We start from the raw sequence: 16,397 nt of genomic DNA on the forward strand, positions 1-16,397 counted from the left end.
AGGGAGATTCAAATCAAATCACTAGGTGTGGGGCATAAACAATGAATCTTGGAACACTGAAAAAATAAATTAAATTAAAAAAATAAAACCAGGGAAAAAAATGTTTGTTCTGCTGAAGACCCTGATACAACAAAAAGACAAGCCATACACCATGCCTACAAAAGAATAGTAAATGGGAGACTTTTGTTGATGGAACAGCTCTGTAATGTGATTGGAGTGGTGGGTGCACAAATCCACATGAAAGATAAATGCTCAGAAAGCAACACACACACATGCACACATACACACACAAATGAGTGCACATAGAAACATTGAAATCTGAATAAGTTCTGTGGCTAGAACTAAAGTCGATTTCCGATTCCATACTATATATAGCTTTGCAGGATATTAGGGGAAAGAGCTTGAAGACCATACGACATGGGAACTCCTGTGACAACTTCCTGTGAATCTATAATTGTGTCAAAATGAAAGTTTTATAAATAAGTAAGTAGGTAAATAAATAAATAAATATATAAATTTAAAATAACTCCATGCCTACCCGCCGGTTTGTGAAGACAGAATAACATTCTTTCACTAGTACTGTTTTGATCATGTCTGGATCCGTGATAGCCAACACAGGCTGTTGCCCATCATAAAACCTGTTTTAGGAAAACAGAACTGATTACATTTAACATGTCAGTTTCTGTAGCTGCAGCTATGCCTGGAAGCCCAAACTTTCATCCTGATGTTATATAATCTAAAATCTGTCATCATGATTAGAAATAACATTAGAAAAAAAAGGAATAACATCAGAACATTTATCAATTCTAGGTAATGTGTACGTGTGTATTTCCTGGACCATTTTCCATAATTTTTTGCATGTTTAGAATATTTCAAGTATTTTTATGTGTTCAGACATTTCAAGTAATTTTTGTATATTATCAAGAAGAAACTTAAGTTAGTGAATACCTGAAGGCAAGCAACTTATCTAGGAACAAAAAATTAGGGAGAGACCACCCACTTAGTTATGAAAAATTATAATTTTAAAGAAATTCCTGTTTCAGTCTCGGAAGTTTATATGTTTCCAGGAATGCATCCATTTCTTCTAGATTGCTTAACTTATTGGCTTATAACTGTTGATAATAATTTCTGGTGATTGTTTCTATTTCCTTGGTGTTTGTCGTGATCTCTCCCCTTTCATTCATAATTTTATTTTATTTAAAAATTTTTTTTATTTTTTTTAATCATTTCTTTTAATTTATTTTCAGCATAACAGTATTCATTGTTTTTGTACCACACCCAGTGCTCCATGCAATCCGTGCCCTCTCTAATACCCACCACCTGGTTCCCCCAACCTCCCACCCCCCCACCTCTTCAAACCCTTCAGATTGTTTTTCAGAGTCCATAGTCTCTCATGGTTCACCTCCCCTTCCAATTTCCCCCAACTTCCTTCTCCTAACTCCCCATGTCTTCCATGCTATTTGTTATGCTACACAAATCAGTGAAACCATATGATAATTGACTCTCTCTGCTTGACTTATTTCACTCAGCATAATCTCCTCCAGTCCCGTCCATGTTGCTACAAAAGTTGGGTATTCATCCTTTCTGATGGATGGATAATACTCCATAGTGTATATGGACCACATCTTCCTTATCCATTCATCCGTTGAAGGGAATCTTAGTTCTTTCCACAGTTTGGCAACCGTGGCCATTGCTGCTATAAACATTGGGGTACAGATAGCCCTTCTTTTCACTACATCTGTATCTTTGGGGTAAATACCCAGTAGTGCAATTGCAGGGTCATAGGGAAGTTCTATTTTTACTTTCTTGAGGAATCTCTACACTGTTCTCCAAAGAGGCTGCACCAACTTGCATTCCCACTGACAGTGTAAGAGGGCTCCCCTTTCTCCACATCCCCTCCAACACATGTTGTTTCCTGTCTTGCTAATTTTGGCCATTCTAACTGGTGTCAGGTGATATCTCAATGTGGTTTTAATTTGAATCTCCCTGATGGCTAGTGATGATGAACATTTTTTCATGTGTCTGATAGCTATTTGTATGTCTTCATCGGAGAAGTGTCTGTTCAGATCTTCTGCCCATTTTTTGATGTGATTATCTGTTTTGTGTGAGCTGAGTTTGAGAAGTTCTTTATAGATCCTAGATATCAATCTTTTGTCTGTACTGTCATTTGCAAATATCTTCTCCCATTCCGTGGGTTGTCTCTTTGTTTTGTTGACTGTTTCCTTTGCTGTGCAGAAGCTTTTGATTTTGATGAAGTCCCAAAAGTTCATTTTGGCTTTAGTTTCCTTTGCCTTTGGAGACATATCTTGAAAGAAGTTGCTGGGGCTGATATCGAAGAGATTACTGCCTATGTTCTCCTCTAGGATTCTGATGGATTCCTGTCTCACGTTGAGGTCTTTTATCCATTTTGAGTTTATCTTTGTGTATGGTGTAAGAGAATGGTCGAGTTTCATTCTTCTACATATAGCTGCCCAGTTTTCCCAGCACCATTTATTGAAGAGACTGTCTTTTTTCCACTGTATATTTTTTCCTGTTTTGTCGAAGATTAACTGACCATAGAGTTGAGGGTCCATATCTGGGCTCTCTACTCTGTTCCACTGGTCTATGGGTCTGTTTTTATGCCAGTACAATGCTGTCTTGGTGATCACAACTTTGTAGTAAAGCTTGAAATCAGGTAACGTGATGCCCCCAATTTTATTTTTGTTTTTCAACATTTCCTTAGTGATTCAGGGTCTCTTCTGATTCCATACAAATTTTTGGATTATTTGCTCCAGCTCTTTGAAAAATACTGGTGGAATTTTGATTGGAATGGCATTAAAAGTATAGATTGCTCTAGGCAGTATAGACATTTTAACAATGTTTATTCTTCCGATCCAAGAGCATGGAATGGTCTTCCATCTTTTTGTGTTTTCTTCAATTTCTTTCATGAGTGTTCTATAGTTCCTCGAGTACAGACCCTTTACCTCTTTGGTTAGGTTTATTCCCAGGTATCTTATGGTTCTTGGTGCTATAGTAAATGGAATTGATTCTCTAATTTCCCTTGCTGTATTTTCATTGTTAGTGTATAAGAAAGCCACTGATTTCTGTACATTGACTTTGTATCCTGCCATGTTACTGAATTGCTGTATGAGTTCTAGTAGTTTGGGAGTGGAGTCTTTTGCATTTGTTTTCAGCATAACAGTATTCATTGTTTTTGCACCACACCAAGTGCTCTATGCAATCCGTGCCCTCTCTAAACCCATCACCTGGTTCCCCCAACCTCCCACCCCCCACCCTTTCAAACCCCTCAGATTGTCATTCATAATTTTATTAATTTGGTCTTCTCTATTTTCTTCTGCATTAGTTTGGCCAGTGGTTTATCGATCTTATTGATTCTTTTAAAGAACCATCTTCTAGTTTCATTGATGTGTTCTGCTGTATCTCTAGTTTCTAACTCTTTGATCTCTGCTCTAATCTTTTTTTAAAATTTTTTTATTTCTTTTTTTAATAGTTTTTTTATTTTTTTTAAATATTTTATTTTTCAGCATAACAGTATTCATAGTTTTTGCACCACACCCAGTGTTCCATGCAATCCATGCCCTCTCTAATACCCACCACCTGGTTCCCCCAACCTCCCACCTCCCGACCCTTCAAAACCCTCAGATTGTTTTTCAGAGTCCATAGTCTTTCATGGTTCACTTCCCCTTCCAATTTTCCTCAACTCCCTTCTCCTCTCCAACTCCCCTTGTCCTCCATGCTATTTGTTATGCTCCACAAATAAGTGAGACCATATGATAATTGACTCTCTCTGCTTGACTTATTTCACTCAGCATAATCTCTTCCAGTCCCGTCCATGTTGCTACAAAAGTTGGGTATTCATCCTTTCTGATGGAGGCATAAAACTCCATAGTGTATATGGACCACATCTTCCCTATCCATTCGTCCGTTGAAGGGCATCTTGGTTCTTTCCACAGTTTGGCGACCGTGGCCATTGTTGCTATAAACATTGGGGTCCTCTAACATTGTGTTTTCCTCTATAACTCATTTACATTTACTAGAACAAAATGAAAATTTTTCCACAAGTCCCCTATTCTTTCTTTGACATCACAGAGGTATTTCATAGTTTTGTTATCACATCTAAAAATGAATTGTTGAACACTACACCAAAAACTAATGATGTGCTATATGTTGGCTAGTTGAACTGAATATAAATAAATAAATAAATAAATAAATAAATAAATAAATATGAGAATCAATGAACTAAATGCTATGCATCCCTAAAATTTATTCTAAAACTCAGAAGGTTTCAGTGGGAGTCATGTTCCTTTACTGTTGTAGCAGTAATAGAACTTAGTGAGGTGTCACGTAGGACAACTCTCCCATCAGCCTGATCATATTTTCCCTTGTCCCATCATATTTGTTCAAAAACACCTGGATGGGGTGCCTGGGTGGCTCAGTGGGTTGAAGTCTCTGCCTTCAGCCCAGGTCATGATGTCAGGGTCCTGGGATCGAGCCCTGCATCAGGCTCTCTGCTTGGCTGGAAGCCTGCTTCCCTTCCTCTCTCTGCCTGCTTGTGATCTCTGTTTGTGAAATAAATAAATTAAATCTTTAAAAAAAACACCTGGATGGACAACAGACAGTGGTTTGGGTAACCCTTTATATTCATGATCCCACACAACCATAACATAGCTTCCTCTATCAGTTAATTTGAGATTCTTAGGACCCACCCCATATCCTCCAGATTTGGTGTTGCTGGGGCATGGAGCCCAAAGAGCTGCATTTTTAACAGGCTCTCCCAGGTGGTTCTTATCCACAGTCAAGCATGAGAACCATGTACTAAAGACAGAGCTGGGCCCCACAATGTAAGTCTGGCTCCATCCAGAGCTAACCAGCACCAAATGTAGGAAGTGATAGTGGAGCTGAACCAGTGGTGATCCAGAGATCTGGGTTCTTTCTATTCCATCATGTTGCTTATGGGCCATTCAACTCAGAGCCCTATGGTTTCTGAGGACTTGACCAGAGAAGATAGAGATGTACACTACTGGCTGTGAGAATCCCAGCACCACACTGTACCTCTTCCTCTACCTCACCAAACCCCTGGCAAAACTGAGCAGGACCATCTAATAAAAGCAGCCGAGGCCATACTACAAAATCACCAAGTCCATCACCCCACTAGGAAACATTGGGATTTAAATTTTTCCTACATCTTTTCAAGTCCATAGAATAAAGAAACATTTGTATATTGAATACTTCTATTGAAAGAAAAATCTTGGCCTGATATTTTTTTCACCATAATTAAGTGGGATTAATTCTTGGGTTGCAACTGTGTTTTAATACCCATCACCTGGTTACCCCATCCTCCCACCCCTTTTCTTCTGTAACCCTCAGTTTGTTTCCTGGAGTCCAGAGTCTCTCATGGTTTGTCTCCCTCTCTGATTTCTTCCCATTTAGTTTTCCCTCCCTTCTCCTGTGGTCCTCTGCTCTATTCCTTATGCTCCACATACAAGTGAAACCATACGAGAATTGCCTTTCTCAGAAAACAAACTCCACCCTTATAGTGAAAGTAAGAAAAGGTGAGTAGAAATGATTTTTCCATTGTGTTTACCCCAACTCTTCTTTCAAAAGGACATATTTAATCCAAAATATAAAGAATACCCTCCAGGCCCAATCTGCATTTGGACCTGCATACCTGGTAACACGGGGGGTCCCAGAAAGCAGAGGCTGAAGCTTTACTACAGTGGGCTGCATCCCAAGAGTTCTTGACTGAGACAATCCACACCATAGAGTCCTCATCATAACAAGTCTATCTACCGGAAATGTCCAAAATACTCACCCCCACATTCTTCCATACTTCCTAAAACATTGCTCATCAAAATCGCAAAAACCCTGCAAGAAGAAACAGAATGTATTACTAATCTAAATGTACAAAGCCCTACATCTAATGAGGACCAAAATGACTTAGATCACATGAAATGTGGTTTACTGTCTCTGACTGGCAGTTAGAGAGAAGCTCTTATTCACAGGTGACTTATCAGGGAGATTCAAATTAAAACCACATTGAGATATCACCTTACACCAGTTAGAATGGCCAAAATTAGCAAGACTTACCAAAAATAAAAGAAAACAGAGGAAATACTGAAACAGAATTTCAAGTCCATCTTGAATTATGTCCAAGTATTGTAGATACTGAACAACTTACCCTATCTGTGAAGACTATATAACCTCTCCCTGTCTGATGTGTTTTTCTTATGCATGTGCTGTGTCTAAATCTCAGAACCCTCTGAATTATTACCTTCGGGGCCACATGGAAAGACTGAAGCCACTTGGGCACCTGCAGTTACATTAATTTCTTAATAATTTTTTCAAAGTATTTCTTTTCTAGTGATATTATAAGGGCAGTTCTTCCTTTGTATGAAGAACAATACACACACACCAACAAACTCATTTGAAGCTTAAAATCTGAAGTCGATACACACACACCATCTCACCTCAGTTATATTCCCTCCCTGTTCAACTCACTCATAGGGTGCCTCCTCTGAAGGTTGAGAAGTAAAGCTGAGAGCTCCCCTTCAACCTCTCAAATCCCAAGAGATTTCGCCATTAGCAAAGGGAGAATTAGTGCCATGAAAATAACTGCAATTATTGGCCAGTTCTTGAAAGAATTCAAGCATGTGCAAATTCCCCAAAAGTGAATCTCGGGCTGCCCAATAAACTGAAGTTCTAGAGCTATCCTGGGAGGAAAAAGACTATCCATAGCTTGTACTATGAACAAAAAAGTCTGACTCTAGCATACACAGCCTAATGGACAAGTAACATGGACACCTTTGCTGCTCTTCTCCTAATACCAAGTACAATTATGCCTTCCTGGGAATCTGCACCTGCCAGAAACAAAAGCCTCTTCATGAGGCTCATAAGCTAAAACATCAAGTCCTTTGCTGAATTAGCCAGAGAGCTGGGCTCCCCACTGGGGCAAACCCTGAGGCTCCTAACAACAAACAGAGGCCTGGGGTAGACTTGACCATGTGCTGGGTGGGGCCTATTACATCATTTCTAGAAAGTCAGGAAACCTAAGAATTACCTCCTGAGGGGGAATATTTTTACTATGGAACTAAAGTGGGATTTGCAACCTTAAGAAGCAAAAGAGGCAGCTCAAGCAACACTCACATTTCGGTAGGCCAGAGCAGTTCCCACAAAAGGGAGAGGTTTTGGCCCAGGAATTCCCAGCTTCTTAAAAAGTCCATGTGTGGAGGTCCCATATCTATAAAGTGAAAGAGAAGGCCAGGTCACAGGGATAGTGGGTGTAATAAGTGCTGGGGCTGGCCAGTCACTGATGCAGAACTGCAATAAGCATCGGAGGGAAATAACATGTAGGTGAGAAATAATGACAGCAATTCCAATAGCAATAATTACATTCACTCATCATCTGCTTTACCACCTCCACTGTGAGACCCACAAAAAGTAAGGATGATTAGCTAAGTGTAGCTGAAAACATCATGGTCTCAATCCTGGAATGAAACTTGAGAATGAAATGCTTGAGAAATACTTCAGAAATACTTGAGAATACTTGAGAAACACTTGAGAACTCCTGAAAGGTTAATGCTGACTTCCTCCAGGAAATTCACTCATCCCTATTTAGTAAATGACTCTTCCATGATTTTGGAGATTCTCATTCTAGGTGGAAAGAGGAAAAATTACTTCTCTTCTCCAATGATGAGATTTTGCTTAATTGCACCTACTCAAGTAGGCTGGAGCACACCAGCCTACTTATGAACTGAGGCTTACTGAGAGTCTGCAATGAAAATGCTCATACAGTTGCTCAGAGACCTTTGTGCTTTTCCTTCCTTGTTGGCTCTGTAATGGTTGTGGATCTGGACCTTCTTAAATCTATATTTGTAGAGAGGGCTCGAGCAACAACAGTCTTATTTTTGTACAATTAAAACTGTGTTCAAGGCTCTACTGACCTTACTGAAAAGTGAGATGCTTTCAGCTCTACCCAAGTCTGTTGGCACTCTGGTTCTCTTATAGCACAGAGAAGGGGGACTGACCTGTGTGTGCCCTAAATGATACCATATGAAAGAATCAGTAAGAAACAATCCATTTCCAGGCCATTCGTCCCCTCATGGCATCTGGTCCTTCAACCTGAGATACTCACTGGCTCAGCACACTGTCAGGTATACTCATTTTTTTCAAGATGGTCACTCACAAAGAGTTAGTTTACCAACTCTGTGCATCAACTATCTCAAAAACCCATTACAGATGGTGCTTCCAAAGGCAGGGCTACCTGCCATCATCTCTCATGTGTCCCACAACTGAGGGTTCTAGATTCTTGCAGTCCTTCCTCTTAGGTGTTGCTGGGAGATGGCAGAGTGGCGGAAGAAGAGAGGTAGGGAAAGAGGCTACCAGAAACCATTTTAACCATGAGCCTGCTAAGCCTACAAGGCTAACCCCATAGAGGCAAATAAGGAAAGTATGGTAGGTAGAAAGGCTCAGCAAGCCCTGAGGTGTTTTCAGCTAGCTGATAGGGGGCCTTCCAAAATCCAGGTACCTCCAGTTGACAGAAGAATATGTATTATGCAACATAAAATGAGTAATGGTAAAATCTTCCAGAGATTGGGATTAAGGCCTTGTCTCCTCTTCTTTGGAGGCTAGCCTTTAACGCAGTAGAGGTTCTGAATGTTCTGTTCAAATCCAGCAAATGCTATATTTTATAGTCAAAGAAACCCACAAAGTTGCATGAAAGGACATGTGCTTTAGGGACCCAGCAGAGACACCTCAGGTCCACCTGGGTATTTGGTTCCTTCCTCTACTACAGCTGGATGCATCAGTACCAATTGCAGAAGCCAGGGTGGCCTTGGTTAGTCCCACCTCCATTCCTTCTTTACCATCCCAACCACAACAAATCAGTTCCTGTTTCTGAACATTCAACATGGTACATGAACTCCCAAGTGAAGCCAAGCAAGTGAGTGAATGTGTCAGCAACACCGGACCCAAGGAAAGATCTGATCTAGGGTCTAAACTCACATGGATCCATAAGAAGGCAGAGGGTGGACTGGATGAATTTTTCTGATTCTTTCCCGCTTTCCTCTTCTTGGTAAAGTCATGCTGGTGTTGGCACAAATGAAGGGGCTAAAAATAAAGCCACTCATTTTTGTTGCTATTACATCACATTCCATGCAGAGGGCACGGTCTATATCTACTGACTTTTGGCCATACCAGTGTCTTCTAAGTCTACAGGGTTGTTTGCCTGGTGGTGACAGGATCCAGTGACAGCTCCACTGCCAGACAGACAACACACAATGTGGCTTACATGGTGGTCTTGTCTACTGGCTTCAAGCAGATGAGATGCTAATCCTGTGGTCCCGTGATGACCTTCTGTAGGACCAGGATCAAGGAGTATCCCCAGAAGTCTTCTCTGAGGGAGGAATATTCTCCCTCTTCATACCCAGTCCTATCTGGATGCTTCTCACATCAGTACTGAATCACAGTCTCACTACTCACCTGTGCTGAAAGGTTAAAATTGTTGCTGGGTACATTTTTAAAAATACATGGTAGTCGATCAGAAGATTATCCCCAGAAGCAAATAATGTCACTTAAGCCCTCCTAGCTACAGAAATTGTAGTTGAGATCTGTGGGGCACTCCTCAGGAGATCTGGTAAGGGCAATTATGACTCCTTAAGTGTGCCTAGCATTTCTGAAGTACCCAAAAGTATAGCAACTTCCCCACTGTTAACTCTTAATCCTCAAAACGGACAAGAAAAAGGGGGTGGATGCTGATTAACAATCCAACTCAAAGGTTCTGGAGGCAATGAATCTGGACAATTACTTACAGATAGAACAGAACCAGGCTGGTAGCCAGAAGAAGCCAGGTTTCCATGGACAAGCTTGGAATCAGGTCCATGGCCACTTTTCCTCTGTGAATTCTCTGCTTCCGTTCAGCAGTGTGTGCTAGTCTTTCCCGGCCTGTGTGTAAGGAGCTTCTCTTCCCACCAGCAGTGATTCAGTGAGGTTGGAGTATATATACGGAAAAGGGGGTGGGGCTGGACTGTAGTCACTAGCACACCCCCACACCCCCACCAGCCATGAGTGTTGGCAAAGCATTGTGGACACTCCCAGGTTGACCTTTGAGTTCATATTCTGTCCAAAATCAGTAAACAACTCAGTCAGTGTTATTGGTAATTTCAAAGGTTACAGAAACTCAGGTAGTCACTGTCCTTAAATCTCTAACTTGCCCTTGTCACATGGCTGTCTCTACCTTTAAATACATGAAATCATTCAAATAAGCTTGGTCTGCACGTCTTTACCCATGAAGGTTCCTCTGCCTGGAAATGCCACCATGGCCCTTAGAAGGAACTATTCATCCTTCAAACCCAGCTCTGACAGGATCCCTTGTGTTAGGGTCTTTCCTCACATGCCTCCTTTAACACATATAACCAACCTCCTCCTCCTCTGGGAAATTTCTACACCCCCAGCCCTAGTTCTATTATTACTGTCCTCTCCACCCTCTAGCCCCATTGTTGGGCTCCACACCTATTAGCCATAGATAGAGAGCTTCTCAAAGGTGAGTCTGAGTATTTGTCAACATTATGTCCCTAGTCCCCTGCAAACCACCCTTATCAGGAAACCCACTATATGCTCTATATGCTCAGGGGGGCATTCAGAAAGGTGGTTGGAGTTGAGCTGGTAGAGGTGAAATTGCTGTGCTTTCTGTGTGTCCTTTCTGGGTGGATTTTTGGTGACCAGGCCACATACCTGCTGGGAGAGATCTGAGAATATAGCATCTGGAAATTACACTGGCTTATTATCATCACTCTGACACATGTTCTGTGTCTGCATGGCCTGAGAAACTGTGGATTATGTGGCATACCTCAGGAATCGCTAGGAAAATGGAGCCCTACAAATAGATATTGAGAAAGAAGTGACTCCAACTTGAATATCAACAATGGATAGGCATGGGAAGTGAGAAGATGGTCCTCAGATAAAGTAGGAGAGAAAGTTCTAGGAATTCTGAAATATTTCTGCCCCCTTTGGTGCCTTCACTGGGCATCATTTAATAGGGTCTTGCGATTATCCCTGTTTACAGAAGTAGAGACTGGGACTCAGTGACTGCAATGGGCTTTTCAACAGCCACTGATCACAAGAACAAATTGTAAATAAGTAAACATGAAGAGAGACTGAAAAGTCTTCTGAATTATGCAACACTGGTAATCAACATTTGCCCTTTCCTGATAACAGTCATCAGAAAACTGAGACCCAAGACAACAAAAGCAAATTGGTTAAATTTCTGTTCCTACCTCCATGGTGACCTGAACAACAGCTTTCTTATGTGTCTTCCTGAACAACAGACCATGCCTCATCTCAGCAGGGAAGACAGACACTAGTCAAGATGACAGTAAGAGTATTGTTGAGTGGGAACTGTCTCCCTATGTTCCCGAGTACACAGAATACATGGAAACAAGGAAAGAATCAAGTCATATGATAATCTGGACAACTTAATTCTCTCACTTGAACAGAAAGCCTTTCTCATTTTACTTAGAAACCAAGCCTCTGTGGAAACTAATGGACTTTCATCTTCCTCCAAAATTCATGCTTGGCTAGGATGATTTCATAACTAATCCTAATACAAGCATCTGCCTGCCTTTGTCACCTCAGGGTTTCCTCCAGCTGGTTGGAATCTATCCGAGTCATTGCTGGGGACTAAAATGCAGCCATCACTGACCCAATGCAAATGGCCTTGTCTGCAAGGGGGAAATAATAGAGGTATGAGATATGCACCTCATCCTTCCCCAGAAGGGAACACCTGACATGAGGAAACTTGCATCCTCGGAGTTGCAGGGTGTGAAGGTGTGAAGGAAGACACCATGTGTCAGAAGAACACCCCACACACCCCGTGACTCTCATCTACTCTGTCCTGCACTATGCTCATCATGTACTTTCCATTCTCTGCTCTAATGCATGGGGTAGAAATATAACTTAGACTCAGACATGATTCTGGGTGAAGATAGAAGAATCTAACAGATAGTTCTGGTACAGCCAAAGAGAAGAAACCATGTGTCCTCCTCAACAGTAAAAGATTCATCTGCTTTCTCAGTCTTCCTAGATATTGGTCAAAATTGAATCTCGACTACCATTCAGGGAAGATGTAGGCTCAGATATCAGTATAGACGGACAGGTTGTCAGAACATTAGTGATGCGATGAGCCCTGGCTGTCTAATAGTCCCATTCCTTTGTATTGTGAGCCCATATGGCACCTCTTCCCAGAAGCTGGGCCTGATTTCTACTGGCCAAGAAAACTGCTCATGGTAGGGGAGCCAGTGTTGTTCTGGAATGATTTGTGCATTACATTCAAATTTCACAGGTCACAATCTCAAGTGTGCAAAAATGAAAGCAAGATTATGTGTCTGTTCCTAAGCTGTCAAGCTCCCCTTCTTTTCAGTAAGGCCAAACTTGATCTTGCCAATTCTGGATAACCAGGTGGTATCTAAGTGTTGGTGGCTGGGCCTTATGGTTGGTGTGGCAGTGGTGAAGTAAGTGACAAGTCCGTGGACATTCCTGCCATTGGAGGAGGTGGGTCCCTCTCCCACTGTCATTCAGGATTGCTTGGGTTTTATACCTGCTGCATTCAGTCCACAGGCCAAACACTAAATATTAAAAAGTCAAAATCCTTGCCTTATGAACTTGACACTCTAAAGGGATGAGAGACGCTAAACAAATAACCACACAACTATCAAGCTATAAATCAAAACCTGCTATAAAGTAATGGTATTTGGTTTATCTGTTGACTTTGCCCAGCCAGATAACTGACCCTCACAGGCCCTTTAGAAACGTTCACTGAATATGAACTCAGAAACAGTTCAACTTTTATCCATTTCAAGTTTATCTTTGTGTACAGTGTAAGAGAATGGTTGAGTTTCATTCTTCTACATATAGCTGTCCAATTTTCCCAGCACCATTTATTGAAGAGACTGTCTTTTTTCCACTGTATATTTTTTCCTGCTTTGTCGAAGATTGTTTGACCATAGAGTTGAGGGTCCATATCTGGGCTCTCTACTCTGTTCCACTGGTCTATGTGTCTGTTTTTGTGCCAGTACCATGCTGTCTTGGTGATCACAGCTTTGTAGTAAAGCTTGAAATCAGGTAACAGGATGCCCCCAGTATTATTTTTTCTTTTTCAACATTTCCTTAGCAATTCGGGGTCTCTTCTGATTCCATACAAATTTTAGGATTATTTGCTCCACCTCTTTGAAAAATACTGGTGGAATTTTGATTGGAATGGCATTAAAAGTATAGATTGCTCTAGGCAGTATAGACATTTTAACAATGTTTATTCTACTGATCCAAGAGCATGGAATGCTCTTCCATCTTTTTGTGTCTTCTTTGATTTCTTTCATGAGTGTTCTGTAGTTCCTCAAGTACAGATCCTTTACCTCTTGGTTAGGTTTATTCCCAGGTATCTTATGGTTCTTGGTGGTAGAGTAAATGGAATCGATTCTCTAATTTGCCTTTCTGTATTTTCACTGTTAGTGTATAAGAAAGCCACTGATTTCTGTACATTGGCTTTGTATCCTGCCACATTACTGAATTGCTGTGTGAGTTCTAGTAGTTTGGGGGTGGAGTCTTTTGGGTTTTCCATATAAAGTATCATGTCATCTGCGAAGAGAGAGAGTTTGACTTCTTCATTGCCAATTTGGATACCTTTTATTTCTCTTTGTTGTCTGACTGCTGTTGCTAGGACTTTTAATACTATGTTGAACAAGAGTGGTGAGAGTGGAAGAGATTATGCTGAGTGAAATAAGTCAAGCAGAGAGAGTCAATTATCATATGGTTTCACTTATTTGTGGAGCATAACAAATATCATGGAGAACAAGGGGAGTTAGAGAGGAGAAGGGAGTTGAGGGAAATTGGAAGGGGAGGTGAACCATGAGAGACTATGGACTCTGAAAAACAATCTGAGGGTTTTGAAGGGGCGGGGGGGTGGGAGGTTGGGGGAACCAGGTGGTGGGTATTATGGAGGGCACGTATTGCATGGAGCACTGGGTGTGGTGCAAAAACAGTGAATAGTGTTACGCTGAGAAGAAATTAAAAAAAAAGAAAATAGATATGGGAATATGAACCTTGTGAATACAAAAAAGTACAAAGTCCCTGCTAGATGAGATCCATGGTGGATTTAACCTTTAACATAGAAGTGAGAGGAGGAAGAAACCTCCCTAAATGCTGTTAAGAGTGTTAAACATGTTAAATATGGGAAATGACAGTCTGTCCCTAGAGTTGAGACAGGAAAAGTAAGGCTCACCAGGTCCCTTGAAAACAGGTCCCTTGTTGTCAAGGGACAGCGAGGGGCCTGGAAGAGTAAGAATGTATGTAGAGGAACAGGAGAAAGTTAACAGGGGGCTGAACCTTACACAATGCATCATGCACTCTATCCTTCAATCCCAGATGAGTAACTTGGCAGATGAAACAGTCTCATTTTTATGGGAAACAATTTTTATCATGTTTTATACAAAGTCCCTCACATTTAATGAAATATTAAGATATGTGAAAACATATTACTATCATAATAATGCTATCAGACCTAGAAATTTTCATATGTTGGAATTACCAGAAATGGATTAAGGTAATTTCAATTAACGTGTTAAATGACTTAGGGAAGTAAGCATCATGACAGAATAAATAATGCTTTTCAATAAAGAGTCGGAAATTTTCAAAAGCAAAAAAAAATAATAAAATAAATAAAGGGGAAAAAACAAACAAACAAAAAAACAATGAATACTGTTACGCTGAAAATAAATAAATAAATAAATAAATGAAACAGTTCAACTGGTGGCTGAGAGAGGATGAGAGTTATAGAGTCACCCCAAATGATGCAAAGCCGTTTCTTTTAGCAGGAGGAGGAGACATGAGTTCAAGTTTTAAATGAAATGTAAGTAAAAAGGTGAGAGTTCACTGGATGTGGACTATTGACCTTTTTCCTTCTTATCAATTATGTGTAAATGGCTCTTTTTATTCCACCTGAGGGTGAGGAGCCGCTGAGGACATAAATGTTTAGAAACTTCATTTTCTGGATTCTAATTGGAGCCTGCAGTGTCTGTCCCGCTGTGTAAACACAGGGCAGAGAGCAGGACAACACCACCTCACTTTTCCCCACCTCTGTAGGATCTAAAGAAACTCTAGGATGAGAACCCACTTGTCCTCCTTTCCTAGTGGGCAGAATTTTTCTCTAAACAGATTCCTAAGTGGAGGGCCTTGGGTCAAGAAAACTTAAACTACAAAAGCATGAAAAATCAGGAGAAAGGACAACTCATTCTCTCTTTACCAACACAGAGTTTTAGAAAATACAGTCAGACTTCCAGGCAGGACTAGGACCAGAGGAAAGAGTGATGCATTCCACTTAAGGGCAGAACTGCCAAATTCTCAGTAATCATACAAATAACACACTTGATATGAACATGATGTTTTTTGGGTTTTTTTTCTAAGATTTTATTTATTTATTTGACAGACAGAGATTACAAGCAGGCAGAGAGGCAGACAGAGAGAGAGGAAGAAGCAGGCTCCCCGCCAAGCAGAGAGCCTGACACGGGGCTCGATCCCAGGACCCTGAGTTCAGGACCTGGCCGAAGGCAGAGGCTTTTAACCCACTGAGCCACCCAGGCACCCTTGAACACGATGTTTTTTTTTTTTTTTAAAGATTTTATTTATTTATTTGACAGACAGAGAGATCACAAGTAGACAGAGAGGCAGGCAGAGAGAGAGGAGGAAGCAGGCTCTCTGCTGAGCAGAGAGCCCGATGCGGGGCTCGATCCCAGGACCCTGAGATCATGACCCGAGCTGAAGGCAGCGGCTTAACCCACTGAGCCACCCAGGTGCCCCGAACACAATGTTTTAAAAATCAATACTAATGCAAAGAAATCAAGGAGGGAAATGATAAGATTCCATCCTTTTTGGTGGCTGAGATATATATATATATATATATATATATATATATATACACACACACACACACACACACACACACACACACACACACATACACACACACACACATATATATATAAAGAACATGTGGTATATATATATACCACATGTTCTTTATCTGAGCTTGGATGGAACTGGAGGGTGTTATGCTAAGCAAAATAAGTCTATCACAGAAAGGGGATTATCATACAGTTTCACTCATGTGTGGAATTTAAGAAACAAAACAGAGGATCATAGGAGAAGGGAGGGAAAAATAAAATAAGACAAAATCAGAGAGGGGAGAAACCATAAGTGACTCTTAACCATAGGAAACCAACTGAGGGCTGCTGGAGGAAAGCTGGGTAGGGGATGCGGTAACTGGGTGATGGGCATTAAGGAAGGTGCTTGATGTAATGAGCAATGGATGTTATATGCAACTGACGAATAACTGAACTCTTTTTCTGGAACTA

At 41.0% G+C, this 16,397-nt stretch overlaps 1 protein-coding gene across 3 annotated transcripts in view; it reads right to left on the bottom strand.

Annotated features, from left to right (window-relative positions):
- The window catches only part of LOC125090641 (cytochrome P450 3A12-like), a 56,986-nt gene extending 47,021 nt beyond the window's left edge, over positions 1–9,965 (bottom strand). Inside the window, exons 1-5 of one of the 3 annotated variants that reach the window (XM_047713497.1) lie at positions 9,807–9,965; positions 9,001–9,105; positions 7,144–7,237; positions 5,813–5,865; positions 539–638 (exon numbers count right to left, since the gene is read on the bottom strand). In XM_047713497.1, coding sequence (XP_047569453.1) covers positions 539–638; positions 5,813–5,865; positions 7,144–7,237; positions 9,001–9,105; positions 9,807–9,877 — 423 coding nt within the window. In that variant the 5' untranslated portion in view covers positions 9,878–9,965. The remainder of the gene's footprint in view (positions 1–538; positions 639–5,812; positions 5,866–7,143; positions 7,238–9,000; positions 9,106–9,806) is intronic. The other 2 variants (XM_047713498.1, XM_047713500.1) reach the window with 2 other exon arrangements.
- Between the last annotated feature and the right edge of the window lie 6,432 nt (positions 9,966–16,397).

This window comes from Lutra lutra, chromosome 18, assembly GCF_902655055.1.
Source record: "Lutra lutra chromosome 18, mLutLut1.2, whole genome shotgun sequence".
In the NCBI taxonomy this organism is placed as follows: domain Eukaryota; kingdom Metazoa; phylum Chordata; class Mammalia; order Carnivora; family Mustelidae; genus Lutra; species Lutra lutra.